General features: G+C 44.4%; 1 protein-coding gene across 4 annotated transcripts in view; it reads right to left on the bottom strand.

Annotated features, from left to right (window-relative positions):
* Nucleotides 1–5,810: 5,810 nt before the first annotated feature.
* The window catches only part of LOC110508560 (GREB1-like protein), a 102,804-nt gene continuing 93,525 nt past the window's right edge, over nt 5,811–15,089 (bottom strand). For all 4 annotated transcript variants that reach the window (XM_036966223.1, XM_036966225.1, XM_036966226.1 and 1 more), the window contains exons 24-33: nt 14,728–14,830; nt 14,425–14,580; nt 14,093–14,232; nt 13,562–13,723; nt 12,633–12,837; nt 11,308–11,473; nt 10,090–10,459; nt 9,727–9,927; nt 8,957–9,095; nt 5,811–8,669 (exon numbers count right to left, since the gene is read on the bottom strand). In XM_036966223.1, the coding sequence (XP_036822118.1) occupies nt 8,506–8,669; nt 8,957–9,095; nt 9,727–9,927; nt 10,090–10,459; nt 11,308–11,473; nt 12,633–12,837; nt 13,562–13,723; nt 14,093–14,232; nt 14,425–14,580; nt 14,728–14,830 (1,806 nt within the window). In that variant the 3' untranslated portion in view covers nt 5,811–8,505. The remainder of the gene's footprint in view (nt 8,670–8,956; nt 9,096–9,726; nt 9,928–10,089; nt 10,460–11,307; nt 11,474–12,632; nt 12,838–13,561; nt 13,724–14,092; nt 14,233–14,424; nt 14,581–14,727; nt 14,831–15,089) is intronic.

The raw sequence follows: 15,089 nt of genomic DNA on the forward strand, positions 1-15,089 counted from the left end.
AACTATTTCCACTTAACCTAACCCTAACCCCCAAATCGTAAACCTAACCCTAACCCCCAAATCGTAAACCTAACCCTAACCCCCAAATCGTTAACCTAACCCTAACCCCCAAATCGTAAACCTAACCCTAACCCCCAAATCGTAAACCTAACCCTAGCCCCCAATTCGTTAACCTAACCCTAACCCCCAAATCGTAAACCTAACCCTAACCCCCAAATCGTAAACCTAACCCTAACCCCCAAATCGTTAACCTAACCCCCAAATCGTTAACCTAACCCTAACCCCCAAATCGTTAACCTAACCCTAACCCCCAAATCGTAAACCTAACCCTAACCCCCAAATCGTTAACCTAACCCTAACCCCCAAATCGTTAACCTAACCCTAACCCCCAAATCGTAAACCTAACCCTAACCCCCAAATCGTAAACCTAACCCTAACCCCCAAATCGTAAACCTAACCCTAACCCCCAAATCGTAAAACTAACCCTAACCCCCAAATCGTTAACCTAACCCTAACCCCCAAATCGTAAACCTAACCCTAACCCCCAAATCGTTAACCTAACCCTAACCCCAAATCGTTAACCTAACCCTAACCCCCAAATCGTAAACCTAACCCTAACCCCCAAATCGTAAACCTAACCCTAACCCCCAAATCGTAAACCTAACCCTAACCCCCAAATCGTTAACCTAACCCTAACCCCCAAATCGTAAACCTAACCCTAACCCCCAAATCGTTAACCTAACCCTAACCCCCAAATCGTTAACCTAACCCTAACCCCCAAATCGTAAACCTAACCCTAACCCCCAAATCGTTAACCTAACCCTAACCCCCAAATCGTAAACCTAACCCTAACCCCCAAATCGTGAACCTAACCCTAACCCCCAAATCGTTAACCTAACCCTAACCCCCAAATTGTTAACCTAACCCTAACCCCCAAATCGTAAACCTAACCCTAACCCCCAAATCGTAAACCTAACCCTAACCCCCAAATCGTAAACCTAACCCTAACCCCCAAATCGTTAACCTAACCCTAACCCCCAAATCGTAAACCTAACCCTAACCCCCAAATCGTAAACCTAACCCTAACCCCCAAATCGTAAACCTAACCCTAACCCCCAAATCGTAAACCTAACCCTAACCCCCAAATCGTTAACCTAACCCTAACCCCCAAATCGTTAACCTAACCCTAACCCCCAAATCGTAAACCTAACCCTAACCCCCAAATCGTTAACCTAACCCTAACCCCCAAATCGTTAACCTAACCCTAACCCCCAAATCGTAAACCTAACCCTAACCCCCAAATCGTAAACCTAACCCTAACCCCCAAATCGTTAACCTAACCCTAACCCCCAAATCGTAAACCTAACCCTAACCCCCAAATCGTAAACCTAACCCTAACCCCCAAATCGTAAACCTAACCCTAACCCCCAAATCGTTAACATAACCCTAACCCCCAAATCGTAAACCTAACCCTAACCCCCAAATCGTTAACCTAACCCTAACCCCCAAATTGTTAACCTAACCCTAACCCCCAAATCGTAAACCTAACCCTAACCCCCAAATCGTTAACCTAACCCTAACCCCCAAATCGTTAACCTAACCCTAACCCCCAAATCGTAAACCCAACCCTAACCCCCAAATCGTAAACCTAACCCTAACCCCCAAATTGTAAACCTAACCCTAACCCCCAAATCGTAAACCTAACCCTAACCCCCAAATCGTTAACCTAACCCTAACCCCCAAATCGTTAACCTAACCCTAACCCCCAAATCGTAAACCTAACCCCCAAATCGTAAACCTAACCCTAACCCCCAAATCGTAAACCTAACCCTAACCCCCAAATCGTTAACCTAACCCTAACCCCCAAATCGTAAACCTAACCCTAACCCCCAAATCGTAAACCTAACCCTAACCCCCAAATCGTTAACCTAACCCTAACCCCCAAATTGTTAACCTAACCCTAACCCCCAAATCGTTAACCTAACCCTAACCCCCAAATTGTTAACCTAACCCTAACCCCCAAATCGTAAACCTAACCCTAACCCCCAAATCGTAAACCTAACCCTAACCCCCAAATCGTAAACCTAACCCTAACCCCCAAATCGTAAACCTAACCCTAACCCCCAAATCGTTAACCTAACCCCCAAATCGTAAACCTAACCCTAACCCCCAAATCGTTAACCTAACCCTAATCCCCAAATCGTTAACCTAACCCTAACCCCCAAATCGTAAACCTAACCCTAACCCCCAAATCGTTAACCTAACCCTAACCCCCAAATCGTTAACCTAACCCTAACCCCCAAATCGTTAACCTAACCCTAACCCCCAAATCGTTAACCTAACCCTAACCCCCAAATCGTTAACCTAACCCTAACCCCCAAATTGTTAACCCAACCCTAACCCCCAAATCGTTAACCTAACCCTAACCCCCAAATCGTAAACCTAACCCTAACCCCCAAATCGTTAACCTAACCCTAACCCCCAAATCGTAAACCTAAGCCTAACCCCCAAATCGTTAACCTAACCCTAACCCCCAAATCGTTAACCTAACCCTAACCCCCAAATCGTTAACCTAACCCTAACCCCCAAATCGTTAACCTAACCCTAACCCCCAAATCGTAAACCTAACCCTAACCCCCAAATCGTTAACCTAACCCTAACCCCCAAATCGTTAACCTAACCCTAACCCCCAAATCGTTAACCTAACCCTAACCCCCAAATCGTTAACCTAACCCTAACCCCCAAATCGTTAACCTAACCCTTAAACTTAAAATAGCATTTTAACAAGAAGTTCTTGTTTTCCTACCTTTTCAGGACATTCAGGTGAATTGTTTGGACATTGGGGTCCTGATAATGTAGGAAAACAAGTACAGACACACACACACACACACACACACACACATTTATCTAACTAAGCAATGAGGTTCAATTACTTCTGTTTCATAATTATGTCAGATATTTAATATTTTAATCATGTAAAATGTGCGTGGTTAGATTAAGTACAGTATTGCCAGCTAGAGAGAAAGTAGCCTGAGGGCTGAACGACTGAGAATAGTTTTCAGATGGAATCCTCAGGAGAGGGGCAATAGGCTTCTTTGTTAAGGGCAATGTGACAATGACATTTTACAAAGCAATGTAGATACAATGCAATTGAAATGGTAAAGGTGGACAAAGTGTGCTATACCGGGATAATATTTCTGTTACAACTATACATGTGGAAAGAGAGGAGGGGGGGGGGGGGTGCACATGTAACCCAGGAAAGACTTACTATACAGATGTTGTTTATATTCCTGGAGGATTAATTATGTCTTACCCACAAATGGTACACCTAGGTCATCAGTAGTGCTCTGAGAGACAGGGAGTGGGGGAGAGAAACAGACAAATACACAGTGAATCAAGTATAGTTGAAATCACAGTGTTATATTTTAGGGCGGCACTCTAATGGGAGTTATCTTAACTCTCTAGTGAGTGATACGCTCCCTGGAGCTGGTGTTGATAACGGGAGTTAATTTGGATGGAGTACTTTTAACTCCATTATTGGTAACCAGAGACAGGGAGTTAAATCTATGGAGTTATCCACAGACGGATTGTCATATTTCCCATCATGCTCCGTTGCAGGTTGATTTTTAAAATAGTTTGTTTCAATATCTGTATTTTCGCATGTACTGATTGTTTTTAATCTTATGCTACACAAAGATAAGAAACGTACATTTTTCTAAACTAATCCAATCTGTAAGTGGCTGGACTTATAGCAACCGTTAGTGAGATACAGTGGGGCAAAGTTCTCCCACTTAGAAAGATGAGAGAGGCCTGTAATTTTCAACATAGGTACACTTCAACTATGACAGACAAAATGAGAGAGAAAAATGCAGAAAATCACATTGTAGGATTTTTAATGAATTTATTTGCATATTATGGTGGAAAATACGTATTTGGTCACCTACAAACAAGCAAGATTTCTGGCTCTCACAGACCTGTAACTTCTTCTTTAAGAGGCTTCTCTGTCCTCCACTCGTTACCTGTATTAATGGCACCTGTTTGAACTTGTTATCAGTATAAAAGACATCTGTCCACAACCTCAAACAGTCACACTCCAAACTCCACTATGGCCAAGACCAAAGAGCTGTCAAAGGACACCAGAAACAAAATTGTAGACCTGCACCAGGCTGGGAAGACTGAATCTGCAATAGGTAAGCAGCTTGGTTTGAAGAAATCAACTGTGGGAGCAATTATTAGGAAATGGAAGACATACAAGACCCTGATAATCTCGATCTGGGGCTCCACGCAAGATCTCACCCCGTGGGGTCAAAATGATCATAAGAACGGTGAGCAAAAATCCCAGAACCACATGGGGGGACCTAGTGAATGACTTGCAGAGAGCTGGGACCAAAGTAACAAAGCCTACCATCAGTAACACACTACGTCACCAGGGACTCAAATCCTGCAGTGCCAGACGTGTCCCTCTGCTTAAGCCAGTACATGTCCAGGCCCGTCTGAAGTTTGCTAGAGAGCATTTGGATGATCCAGAAGAAGTTTGGGAGAATGTCATATGGTCAGATCAAACCAAAATAAAACATTTTGGTAAAAACTCAACTCGTCGTGTTTGGAGGACAAAGAATGCTGAGTTGCATCCAAATAACACCATACCTACTGTGAAGCATGGGGGTGGAAACATCATGCTTTGGGGCTGTTTTTCTGTAAAGGGACCAGGACGACTGATCCGTGTAAAGGAAAGAATGAATGGGGCAATGTATCGTGAGATTTTGAGTGAAAACCTCCTTCCATCAGCAAGGGCATTGAAGATGAAACGTGGCTGGGTCTTTCAGCATGACAATGATCCCAAACACACCGCCCGGCAACGAAGGAGTGGCTTCGTAAGAAGCATTTCAAGGTCCTGGAGTGGCCTAGCCAGTCTCCAGATCTCAACCCCATAGAAAATCTTTGGAGGGAGTTTGAAAGTCCATGTTGCCCAGCAACAGCCCCAAAGCATCACTGCTCTAGAGGAGATCTGCATGGAGGAATGGGCCAAAATACCAGCAACAGTGTGTGAAAACCTTGTGAAGACTTACAGAAAACGTTTGACCTCTGTCATTGCCAACAAAGGGTATATATCAAAGTATTGAGATAAAACTTTTGTTATTGACCAAATACTTATTTTCCACCATCATTTGCAAATAAATTCATTAAAACTCCTACAATGTGATTTTCTGGATTTTTTTCTTCTCATACAGGCCTCTCTCATCTTTTTAAGTGGGAGAACTTGCACAATTGGTGGCTGATTAAATACTTTTTTTGCCCCACTGTACACCCCAAAATGGTGTTAAATTTCCATAGAAGTTACATTTACTCTGTAGACGTGGAATGACATATAACCTGGTGTCACACCACACTGGGGTTGGAGGTGAATCAAACACCCATGTCCCAATACTACCTCCCATGGCTTATAAATAGCGTAGTACAGTACATGGGTTGACCATAGAATTAGGAATTAAAATACAACTCTCAAACTTTGAATACCACTAGAGGGTCATTGTAAAAGGTTGAAAAAGGTTATGGGATAGATTGACAAAAAAAATAAAACAGTGTTACCAAACTACAAGCATTTCGTAAGGAACAGATTATTCTAAAACGTAGCCTCGGGGGATTACTTTAAAAACAAGAATGCTACGCAGGAGAGAGGAAGTAAACTTGTGCTTTTTAATCTAGCAATATAACAAACAGATGGATCCACCTTTTGTAGTACCCGTTCATTGAATTTGTTTAATGTGAGCACAGTTCACCTTATAAAACAAAACATCGTCACAACTCCCTAGTTTATTGTAATGTCACTTTATTAGATTCAGAAATTCCAACAACAAAAGCATGTTTCACCAAAGTTAAATGTTCACAGCCCACATATTGAACAACCGCAATAGTCAACATGAGTTAGATGACTCTGTGGCCAAGCCTACCATGGGTTGGGTCGCCAAATCTTTAGCAAGACACTTAAATACCCACAACAGATAATACTTCAGTGAAGATTGTGAGAAGCAAATTGCATAAGTTACTGCATGTGTTCATCTAATTATCTACAAACAAGACACATTCTATGGGTCAAAAGGGTATGATCAATATTGAAGGGTCTGATCATCAATCAATCAGATAAGTCAATCAACACTGTCTGTCTTTACTGATAGTGTCATCAATATTTTCTCGGTGTCTTTGTTCATCATTTACCCCGTACAGTTCTGATGACAATGATCAATACTTTTTTGGTTGTTGCTGCTGGCAAGTTGTATAGTGCAAGTTCACATTTCCTACCCCTCAACATTCAGTAGATAAGACTCAGGAGCTCTTTGTCTTGTGCAAAGCCTTCGTCCATGGTTTTCAGAAGAGGCTACGCTTTCTTGATTTGAGCTCGCTCAGTCAGCATGCAATCAATATTATTACACTTCCATACGATTATCAGTCCAAAATGCTTGTTCAAATAAATAAGAATCTCTCATGTAAAGGACATGATTTTCATGAAGGAAAAAAAAAAAATGATGAGAATCATCTGACATGAGAAAAGCCAGTACACGGTAAGAAGGTAAAATCTTAGGTAGATTCTTTGCGCCTTGGCTGGCAAACACACAAAAATGCAGACAGAAAGCCATCATCATGACACCCAAACATTACCGCTAAACGTGACACAATACAAACAAAAATGGTCAGAAACCCTCCGCGAGCCGTAACGGGGTTGATTTGAATATATTAATAATGTAAACAAAGCTTTTAACAACAGACAGTTGTCCTCACATCCAACTTAACCTCTTAACCCCAACCGGACAGATGTTTCGTCACAATTTCTTCAATTGGATTGGCCTCTCCATTGTAAGACTTATTACAATATTACCCTTCACTGCAAATGAGTGATCTATGTAACAACCTCACTTAATAAGGCATATTCTTTGGATGACCCTGTGCAGTAACATATAAAAACCATTCCTACCTGCTTTCAGGAAGATGAATTGACCTACAGTATTAATCTGATGATGACAGCAGTCCACGCCCACTCTCTGATTATCCATAGTTTCGTGTGAAAACCCTGCAACTGTAAGTCAGTTGACTGGATGAATTAAGGTATATGGGGGGAGGCCTAAGCCATCTATCTATACTGTCAGGCACAGAGAACAGATCACTGAGTAATATTACAATCATAAACAAGGCCACAGGCACAGTCAATAGCAAGACAGATAGAGGTGCCACTGAAGCTTTGCTCTTTCTATAGCATCCTCATCTAGTAGTAGGAGCTACTGGGATATATACATCCTCCGCATAACATGAAATAGAATTGTACTTTGTATCTGAGCATCAAGCCTTTAGAGCTAACTGATTGGTCAACAGGTCTCTTCCTGCTCTCCCTCGCTCCATTTGATTGGCTCAGTTAGATGATCAAAAAGACATTGTCATAGGAACAGTTCAGTTAGGGACAACATGTTGCAATATGAAGGCACAAGAGCAACAGGATCCCTTACGGTGGCTTGCCAGTCAAATGTAAGTGGACAGGACTGTACACTACACAGTGGCTTAGATTTCAACTACACGCTTTTCCTCTGACTGAGCAGCATAGAAATGGATATACTAGACCTAGATGATAGAGTTCTAATACACTCCAGAATCTATCATATTTACACTAGTAATCTAACAACGGAGTGGGATTTTAGCGAGAGGAGAGGAGAGTAGAGGAGGCAAGGTGCAGATGTGGATGTATTTTGTGGCTCATATCAGGGTTATCAACAACATTACAATGGGTAATAAGTAACAACACTTGACACTGAAGACGAGAGAGAAAAGCAGTAGTTTTCCTTTAGCGACGGGCAACTCGTTGCTGCCTCTCCCTTCAAAACTGAGATAAAGTGTATGTCCGTGACGGGACATCCCGACAAGAGCTGTGTTCGCCACAGCGCCACGTTTACCATCTTTCAATAAGTCCCATTATCGATGACGAGAGTCCCTTTTTGCAGCCAGAAATACGTCAACATATACAGAAGTTCACTGACAATGCCGATTTTTGCACAGTAAAGTCTTTGAATTTGAATCAGGCTCAGATTAGGGACAGACCCCAACACAAGTCTGAGTTAAAACTCACTGTCCAACCACTTCTGTTCCAAACATAGCGCAGCGTTGTGGAGGAGCTCATACTGTAGGAGGAGAAGACATCACATCCACATTGATGACGGCCACGTGTCCATTTTTTGGGCTATTTGGCCTTGATGTGCCCCCAATACTCCTCTCTGATCTCCTGACATCATTGTGATTGTTAACTGGTCTGAGAACAGATGTTATACTCCTGCGTAATCAGGGTCTGTGTGACAAGAGGTCGGCTAAACAGATCTGAGAACAGTGGTTGTATCCCCCTAACAGACAGGGAATCGTTGTGATTGTTAACTGGTCTGAGATCAGTGGTTAGTGTGTATCCTTCTGTCTGGTTAGGGTGGATGGGACAGGAGGGCCATTTGGGCAGGTCTGGCAGCAGTCTCAGGGTCAAACATGGCGTCCTGTGAGAAAGTAAAGGGGCCGGTCTTCGCTGCAGTTGGCTGTCTGGAACTCATCCCGCAGACGAAACTGCCACTTGTCCTCCAGCTCCAGCCGTACGATGGTCTGACGCAGGGAGTTACGGTCCTGGCAGATCACACACAACGTGGCACCTATGGACAGGGTCAGGGGTGAGGGGTCAGAGGCCATAGGTCAGGGAACCAATCAGAAAGGTGCTATGGTTTTCCTGCTGTATATGCATGTATTGCAATACAGAACAAATCCGAAAAGTGGCATCAATGAAGTTAATTTAATGGGAGATGAATAACCCTTGGCTTCACATACTTTACATTGACTTAACCTCCCAATATTGGTTATGGTTTAGCAACTCGGGATGAGGTTACACTTAACATCACATAAGGGCTAAGAAAAACAACAACATTGAAGTAGCATCAGTTACCTTTGAGGAAGCTGAACTTCTTGAGGAGGCCAGAGACGACAAAGGAGTCACACAGGTAGAGCAGCAGGCCGCTGAAGACCAGACCCTGGTGGTCCAGGTTAGTGGAGTGTGGTCGGGAGCTGACGTAGCACACTGACACCTGGGGATGCAGAAAGCACAGTCACGTCTCCACCATCTCCGTCGGGACTTTTAATCATGGAAACAGTTTGTGGGATCTGTTCTCACCGTAATCCTGCGCTGGGCTGATTTTTTTTTTTACATTAATCTATTTAGCAGAAAATCAATGCATGAGTTGGACACATGAATATCAAGATTTCACATTCTCTCCACCAGACTAGCTCAGCTCGTACCTCATGGTAAGCCTATGTTGAGGTAGCTGTCTATGGACAGCACTGAGTTGCTGCATACTTCATGGCCTGTGTTGAAGTACATCAGCTGTCTATGGGTTGGATCTTACCTCAGGGCTTATGTTGAGGTACAGTAGCTGTCTAGTGGTTGGATCTTACCTCAGTGCTTATTTTGAGGAAACTGTCTAGGGGTTGGATCTTACCTCAGGGCTTATTTTGAGGAAGCTGTCTAGGGGTTGGATCTTACCTCAGTGCTTATTTTGAGGAAACTGTCTAGGGGTTGGATCTTACCTCAGGGCTTATTTTGAGGAAGCTGTCTAGGGGTTGGATCTTACCTCAGTGCTTATTTTGAGGAAACTGTCTAGGGGTTGGATCTTACCTCAGGGCTTATTTTGAGGAAGCTGTCTAGGGGTTGGATCTTACCTCAGGGCCTATGTTGAGGTAGCTGTCTATGGACAGCACGGGGTTGCTACTGTTCTGTACTGCCTTGGGGAACAGTCTGTGGCTGCAACTCTGGAGAAACTTCTCCAGGAGGAACTGAGCCGGGGCGTCCAGGAGGGTGTGTTCACTGTCTGGGGCACAGATGTACTGGGATGGGCTGATGGGGGTTGGGTTCTCCATCACCTAGAGGGGGAGCAGGGTAGGTGTTAGTCAGTCATCCTATGTTTCAGACTACACACACATACTCGCACACTCACACGCACACACACACACACACACACAATATATATATATATATCTCAGACCAGGAGGTGAGGTAGAAAAAAGGAGGAGCAGGACACTCACGATGAGTTTGGGTTTGACCAGGAAGTCCTTGTGTCCTCCAAAGAGAATTTGTTTCTTCATCAAGCTGAAGTGGTTGAAGCGACAGAGCAGCAGACCACTGCTGTTGGCTCTCAGGTTGAAATCCACCTCCTCACAACTGTACCTGTTGAGGTCGTACTGGACGTTCTGCGTCAGCTCAACGTTGAGCATGACAAAGTCGTGAAGGTGGCATCGGGAGAAGGGCAAGGCTGGCAGGCGGCGGGCCAGGGCACTGCTCCACTTGCGGGCCCCGCACACGGCATACAGGGAGATCTTAGGAGTGGCCTCCATGTGCTGCAGCACCGTCTTTAAAGACACGTTGGTCAGACTGGGCCCGGTGTCTGCCATATCACTGAGGGAGACAGGGAAGAGCGGGGGAGACAGATATTAGTATTGTTGTTGATAGAGGAGTCCAGATATATACGGTTCTTTCTGAGAATTCATTGCTGATGGATAGCCATGGACCAATAATTGGACTCCTTCTGGGGTGTTTTTTGTGTGAGTGCATGTGTTAGTTTCCCCCAGCAAACCGGGAACATTCCCAGGACATTAGCTAACTTTCCCATTAAGTTCCAGTTAGGGTTTTATCTTACATTAGGTTGATAACATCCCAAAAACATTGAAATATATATATTTTAAAAAATATGTTCTGGGTGTCACGTCCTGACCTTAGTTCCTTTTGTATTTTTCTATTTTAGGTTGGTCAGGGCGTGAGTTGGTGTGGGCATTCTATGTTGTGTTCTTGTGTTTACATTTCTATGTGTTTGGCCTGGTATGGTTCCCAATCAGAGGCAGCTGTCAATCGTTGTCTCTGATTGAGAACCATTTTTAGGTAGCCTGTTTTCCCACTCTCGTTTGTGGGTGGTTATTTTCCGTTTCAGTGTTTTTCACCAAATCGGGACTGTTTAGTTTTTTCTTTTATTCGCTTGTTTTCTGTGTTCATTAAATAAATATGACGAACACTTACCACGCTGCATATTGGTCCGATATTTCCTACTCCTCCTCAGAAGAGGAGGACGACAACCGTTACACTGGGAACGTTCTTACAACACCAGGTGAATGTTTTATACAAACACTATATATTAATCAGCACAACTGGACAATTTTGGGGTTATTAGAACTTTTTGGGGCAACCTAATAAATGTTCTGAGAATGTTCACAGAACCTGTTTTGGTTTGCTGGGTCTGTTGTAACCCATACCTGCTGCTGTCCTGGGGTTGGTGTGAGTTCCAGAGCACACAGGAGTCATCCATCATGACTATAAAGGGCCAGACGTCCTGCCTCTTGACCCCCTGCTCTTCCAGACGGTTCCTCTCCAGCTCCAGGTTGTGGTACGACAGCTCCTTGATCATGAACCGAGCCGCCCCTGGGACAGGTACGACAGTAATGTTACTGCTATGTTACTGACAGCGGTTGCATCCCAGACAGTGGTTGCTCTGGTCAAAAGTAGTGCACTATACAGAGAATAGGGTGCCATTTGGGACACACTACTTCCCTAATGGGATGCCGCCCCATAATAACTATAATGATACAGTACATATGCTGGTGGAGACCCACTGATATTTCATTTATTTGCCTGGCCACATGACCTGACCAGGAAAAAGTCTGGTGTCTAGTTATGACCAAGGTCAATTCCAACAGCTTTAAGTGGGCCATAGTTACAGCTTGTTTGGTCACAGTAGAAAAACATTAGTCAACCACTGACCCAAGAACTCTACCACAGAGTTTCACCTCCAACTCTAAAGCTCCAACTCACATGACAGTCTGAACTTTGACCTGAATTCCAAGTTTTACTTTGTTGGTCAGCCTTTACCCAATGCCCCTATTACCGCACCTGGCATGTGCTTGTTGTACTGCAACACTATTGGTCCATCCAGAAAGACTACACACCTAAATGGTGGATCCATATATCAGACTACTGGCCTGCTGGTTTTCTCATTGGCCAGGCCCTTCCCTTTTGGTTCCTGCCATATTCAAATCTCAAGTACCTACTATAGTTATGTGTCCAAACATGCTTTACTCAACAGATGGCAATATAGACACAGTATATCTCTTGAATTTTACACAGACTGCTGTAGATGCATCATTATCATCAGAGAGAGATAAGCTACTGGGCAAACTAAGAACGTAAAATACATTTGTGTATAATTAAACAAATGCCTAAATATAGTTTATACATCACAAGGCAACTCTATGGTTTCTTTGAGTGTTTTATCACAAACGACTATGGGCCTCAATGCTACCGCTCAGCAGGGAAACACCTTACTGAGCACTATGCTGGGACAAAAACCTGTAGTACTGCAACTCTCCAAGCAGGGTTGAGGATAATAAACCAATAAAATGAGTTAACCTATTTAAATGACTGATTGCCAGACACTCGGAGTATAGCAAAGTCTCCCCTAGACGCTGATTTTGGGTCAGTTTTGCATTTTCCCCACTAATGGTTAAGGTTAGGATTGAGGGAGGAGAAGCTGATCCTAGATATGTACCTAGGGGAAACTATACCCAGGGGCCCAAACACTCACCAACTCCTGCACTGTTAAACATGGCAGGAAGCACTAGCAGGATGTGGTTGGGCCAGTATTTCCTGTAGTGGTGCATCTCGTACTGCTTGACCACCAGGATGTGGAGGTGGTCGGTGCCTTCCATGGCGTGGAAGATGTTGAGAAGGCCGTGCTCTTGGCGCCCCGTGGTCGGGGTGAAGATGGGACTTTTCAACAGACTGAGGTCCTGGGATGGGAGAAGGAGAGCTGTAGTTAAAGACGCATAGTGCAGCAGGCTACGGTGCAGGTAGCCTGATCAAGCAGACTGACCACTGAGCTATCAGGCTGGTTCCACTAGGCTAGGGCCTAGTAGCATCAAACAACTGAAGTGAGCGAACGAGAGACACATAGGTGCATAGTTCGCGCTGTGTGTGAAATGTGGCAACTCCTTGTAACATGATGATGTGTGTGCCTGTGTTGCTTATGGCACTATTTCATTTAAGCACATAGAATGCACTGATTACAGAAGCTGAAGGATGAGAACATTCCTTGTCACTATTGATAACATTCATCTTGGGCACAACATGATTGGAGACACTGCCCTGTGTAGGGTGCTGTCTTTCGGATGGGACTTTAAAACAGGTGTCCTGACTCTCTGAGGTCATTAAAGATCCCATGGCACTTATCGTAAGAGTAGGGGTGTTAACCCCGGTGTCCTGGATAAATTCCTAATCTGACCCTCAAACCATCACGGTCACCTAATCATCCCCAGTTTACAATTGGCTCATTCATCCCCCTCCTCTCTCCACTGTAACTATTCCCCAGGTTGTTGCTGTAAATGAGAATGTGTTCTCAGTCAACTTACCTGGTAAAATAACGGTTAAAAAATCAAATAAAAAACATTCTTAGAACTCGAGGGCTGTCTCAAGGTTTTCCCCCAATCCCCACTGATTTCCCCCATCACCCTTTACCTTAGCAGAGATGAGGGGCAGCCTCATGCTCTCCAAGTGACTGCCCTGCTGGCTGAAGACAAAGTGCTGCTCCTTGGCCTTGGGGATGATGAAGTGGAGCTGCACCTCCTCTCCCAGCATGGACGAGCAGAACGTGAAGGCGTGGAATGTGCACTCCGACAGCTGAACACAAACACAACCACGCACATGGTTGCGCACACATTACACACGCATAACACACATTATTACACACATGTACACTTCCAGTACAGACAGAGCTGCACCGGTCAGCACACGTCTCAGCACAAAAGGCTGACCCGCTCAGCACACCAGTCGTTCTACAAGCTGGACGTGGTTTTTCGATAGGTTTAGAAAAGGGGGGAGGGGCTTGAGACCAAACAACGCAGCAATAGGCGTTAAGCCAATAAATCAAGTTCTCCCTTGAGACAAATTATCTCTTCACAATGACAAACTAGCTACCCTTTCCTTCCCAGGGCCGTTTATTAATATCTAAATACTGTACAAGGCTCTTTTCCCTCCCTGTGTACTCACCTGTGTGGCTGGGCTGGCTTCACAGTAATGGTGACACTGATCACAATGGTGAAATGCATTGTGGGCTGCGAACATACTCAGCCGTATCGACACAGTTTCCCTCTTCACAGGCATTTTGCTCTCTCCTTCCAGTTTAGGATCTGCGTGGACAAACATTACAGTTATACCCATATGCTATGGGACAAAGCTGCATGTACAATATACATAGACAGTGATGCTTGAGGTAGAAGTCGAGGTAGAAGGCGCAGCAATATCTGACCCTGAATCAGGGAAACAAGGGCAGCTTCCTCCTACAGTGACAGGGATGGGAATAAGAGTTTATTTCTGCTAACCTTTCAAGCCCTTTGGCATCTTGTCACTGTAAACAGTGCTGGCCCTCCTGAATTTAGGGTCTCTGGGGAAGAGGTCGAAGGGCAGTTTGCGGATCTCCTCAATGTCTGGCCACTGGGTGCTGGCTGGGGGTGTGGCCTCGGACATATCCGTCATCGCTAGAAGAGAACGATACAACATACATTGACATCAGCCTCAGTTTCTCGACTAAGACAGTATGAGAGAAAATTAGAGCGAAAGAGGGAGAGAGAGAGAGGAACAGACAGATAAAGAAAAGATTAACTAGGGGATCCTGCTCTCCTCACCTTCCTCCAGCTCCTCTTCATCATACACATCCACCTCAAGCAGTCTAATCAACATACGGAACAGGATGCGTAGAAACTGCAGGTAGGCACCCGTCTTCCCCACCTATCAGAGTGACAAAACAGAGCTGTTCAACCGATCACAACCTATCTGGTTTTTACCACTGACACTCAATCAATCACTCAATGGCATGCAGCCATTGCCACTCAATCTGCGATATCCATTCAAATACCGTCATTATACACAATGGCCTCTTAGGACTCCATGCAACTAGGTCAATATTATTTTGGTTGAAGAGGGATAAGTGAGGAAAATGAATATCAGCATGCCGCTCTAGAATACGATGCATGACTTGTACAGGAGA

The sequence above is a fragment of the Oncorhynchus mykiss genome, chromosome 28 (assembly GCF_013265735.2).
Source record: "Oncorhynchus mykiss isolate Arlee chromosome 28, USDA_OmykA_1.1, whole genome shotgun sequence".
Lineage (NCBI taxonomy): Eukaryota > Metazoa > Chordata > Actinopteri > Salmoniformes > Salmonidae > Oncorhynchus > Oncorhynchus mykiss.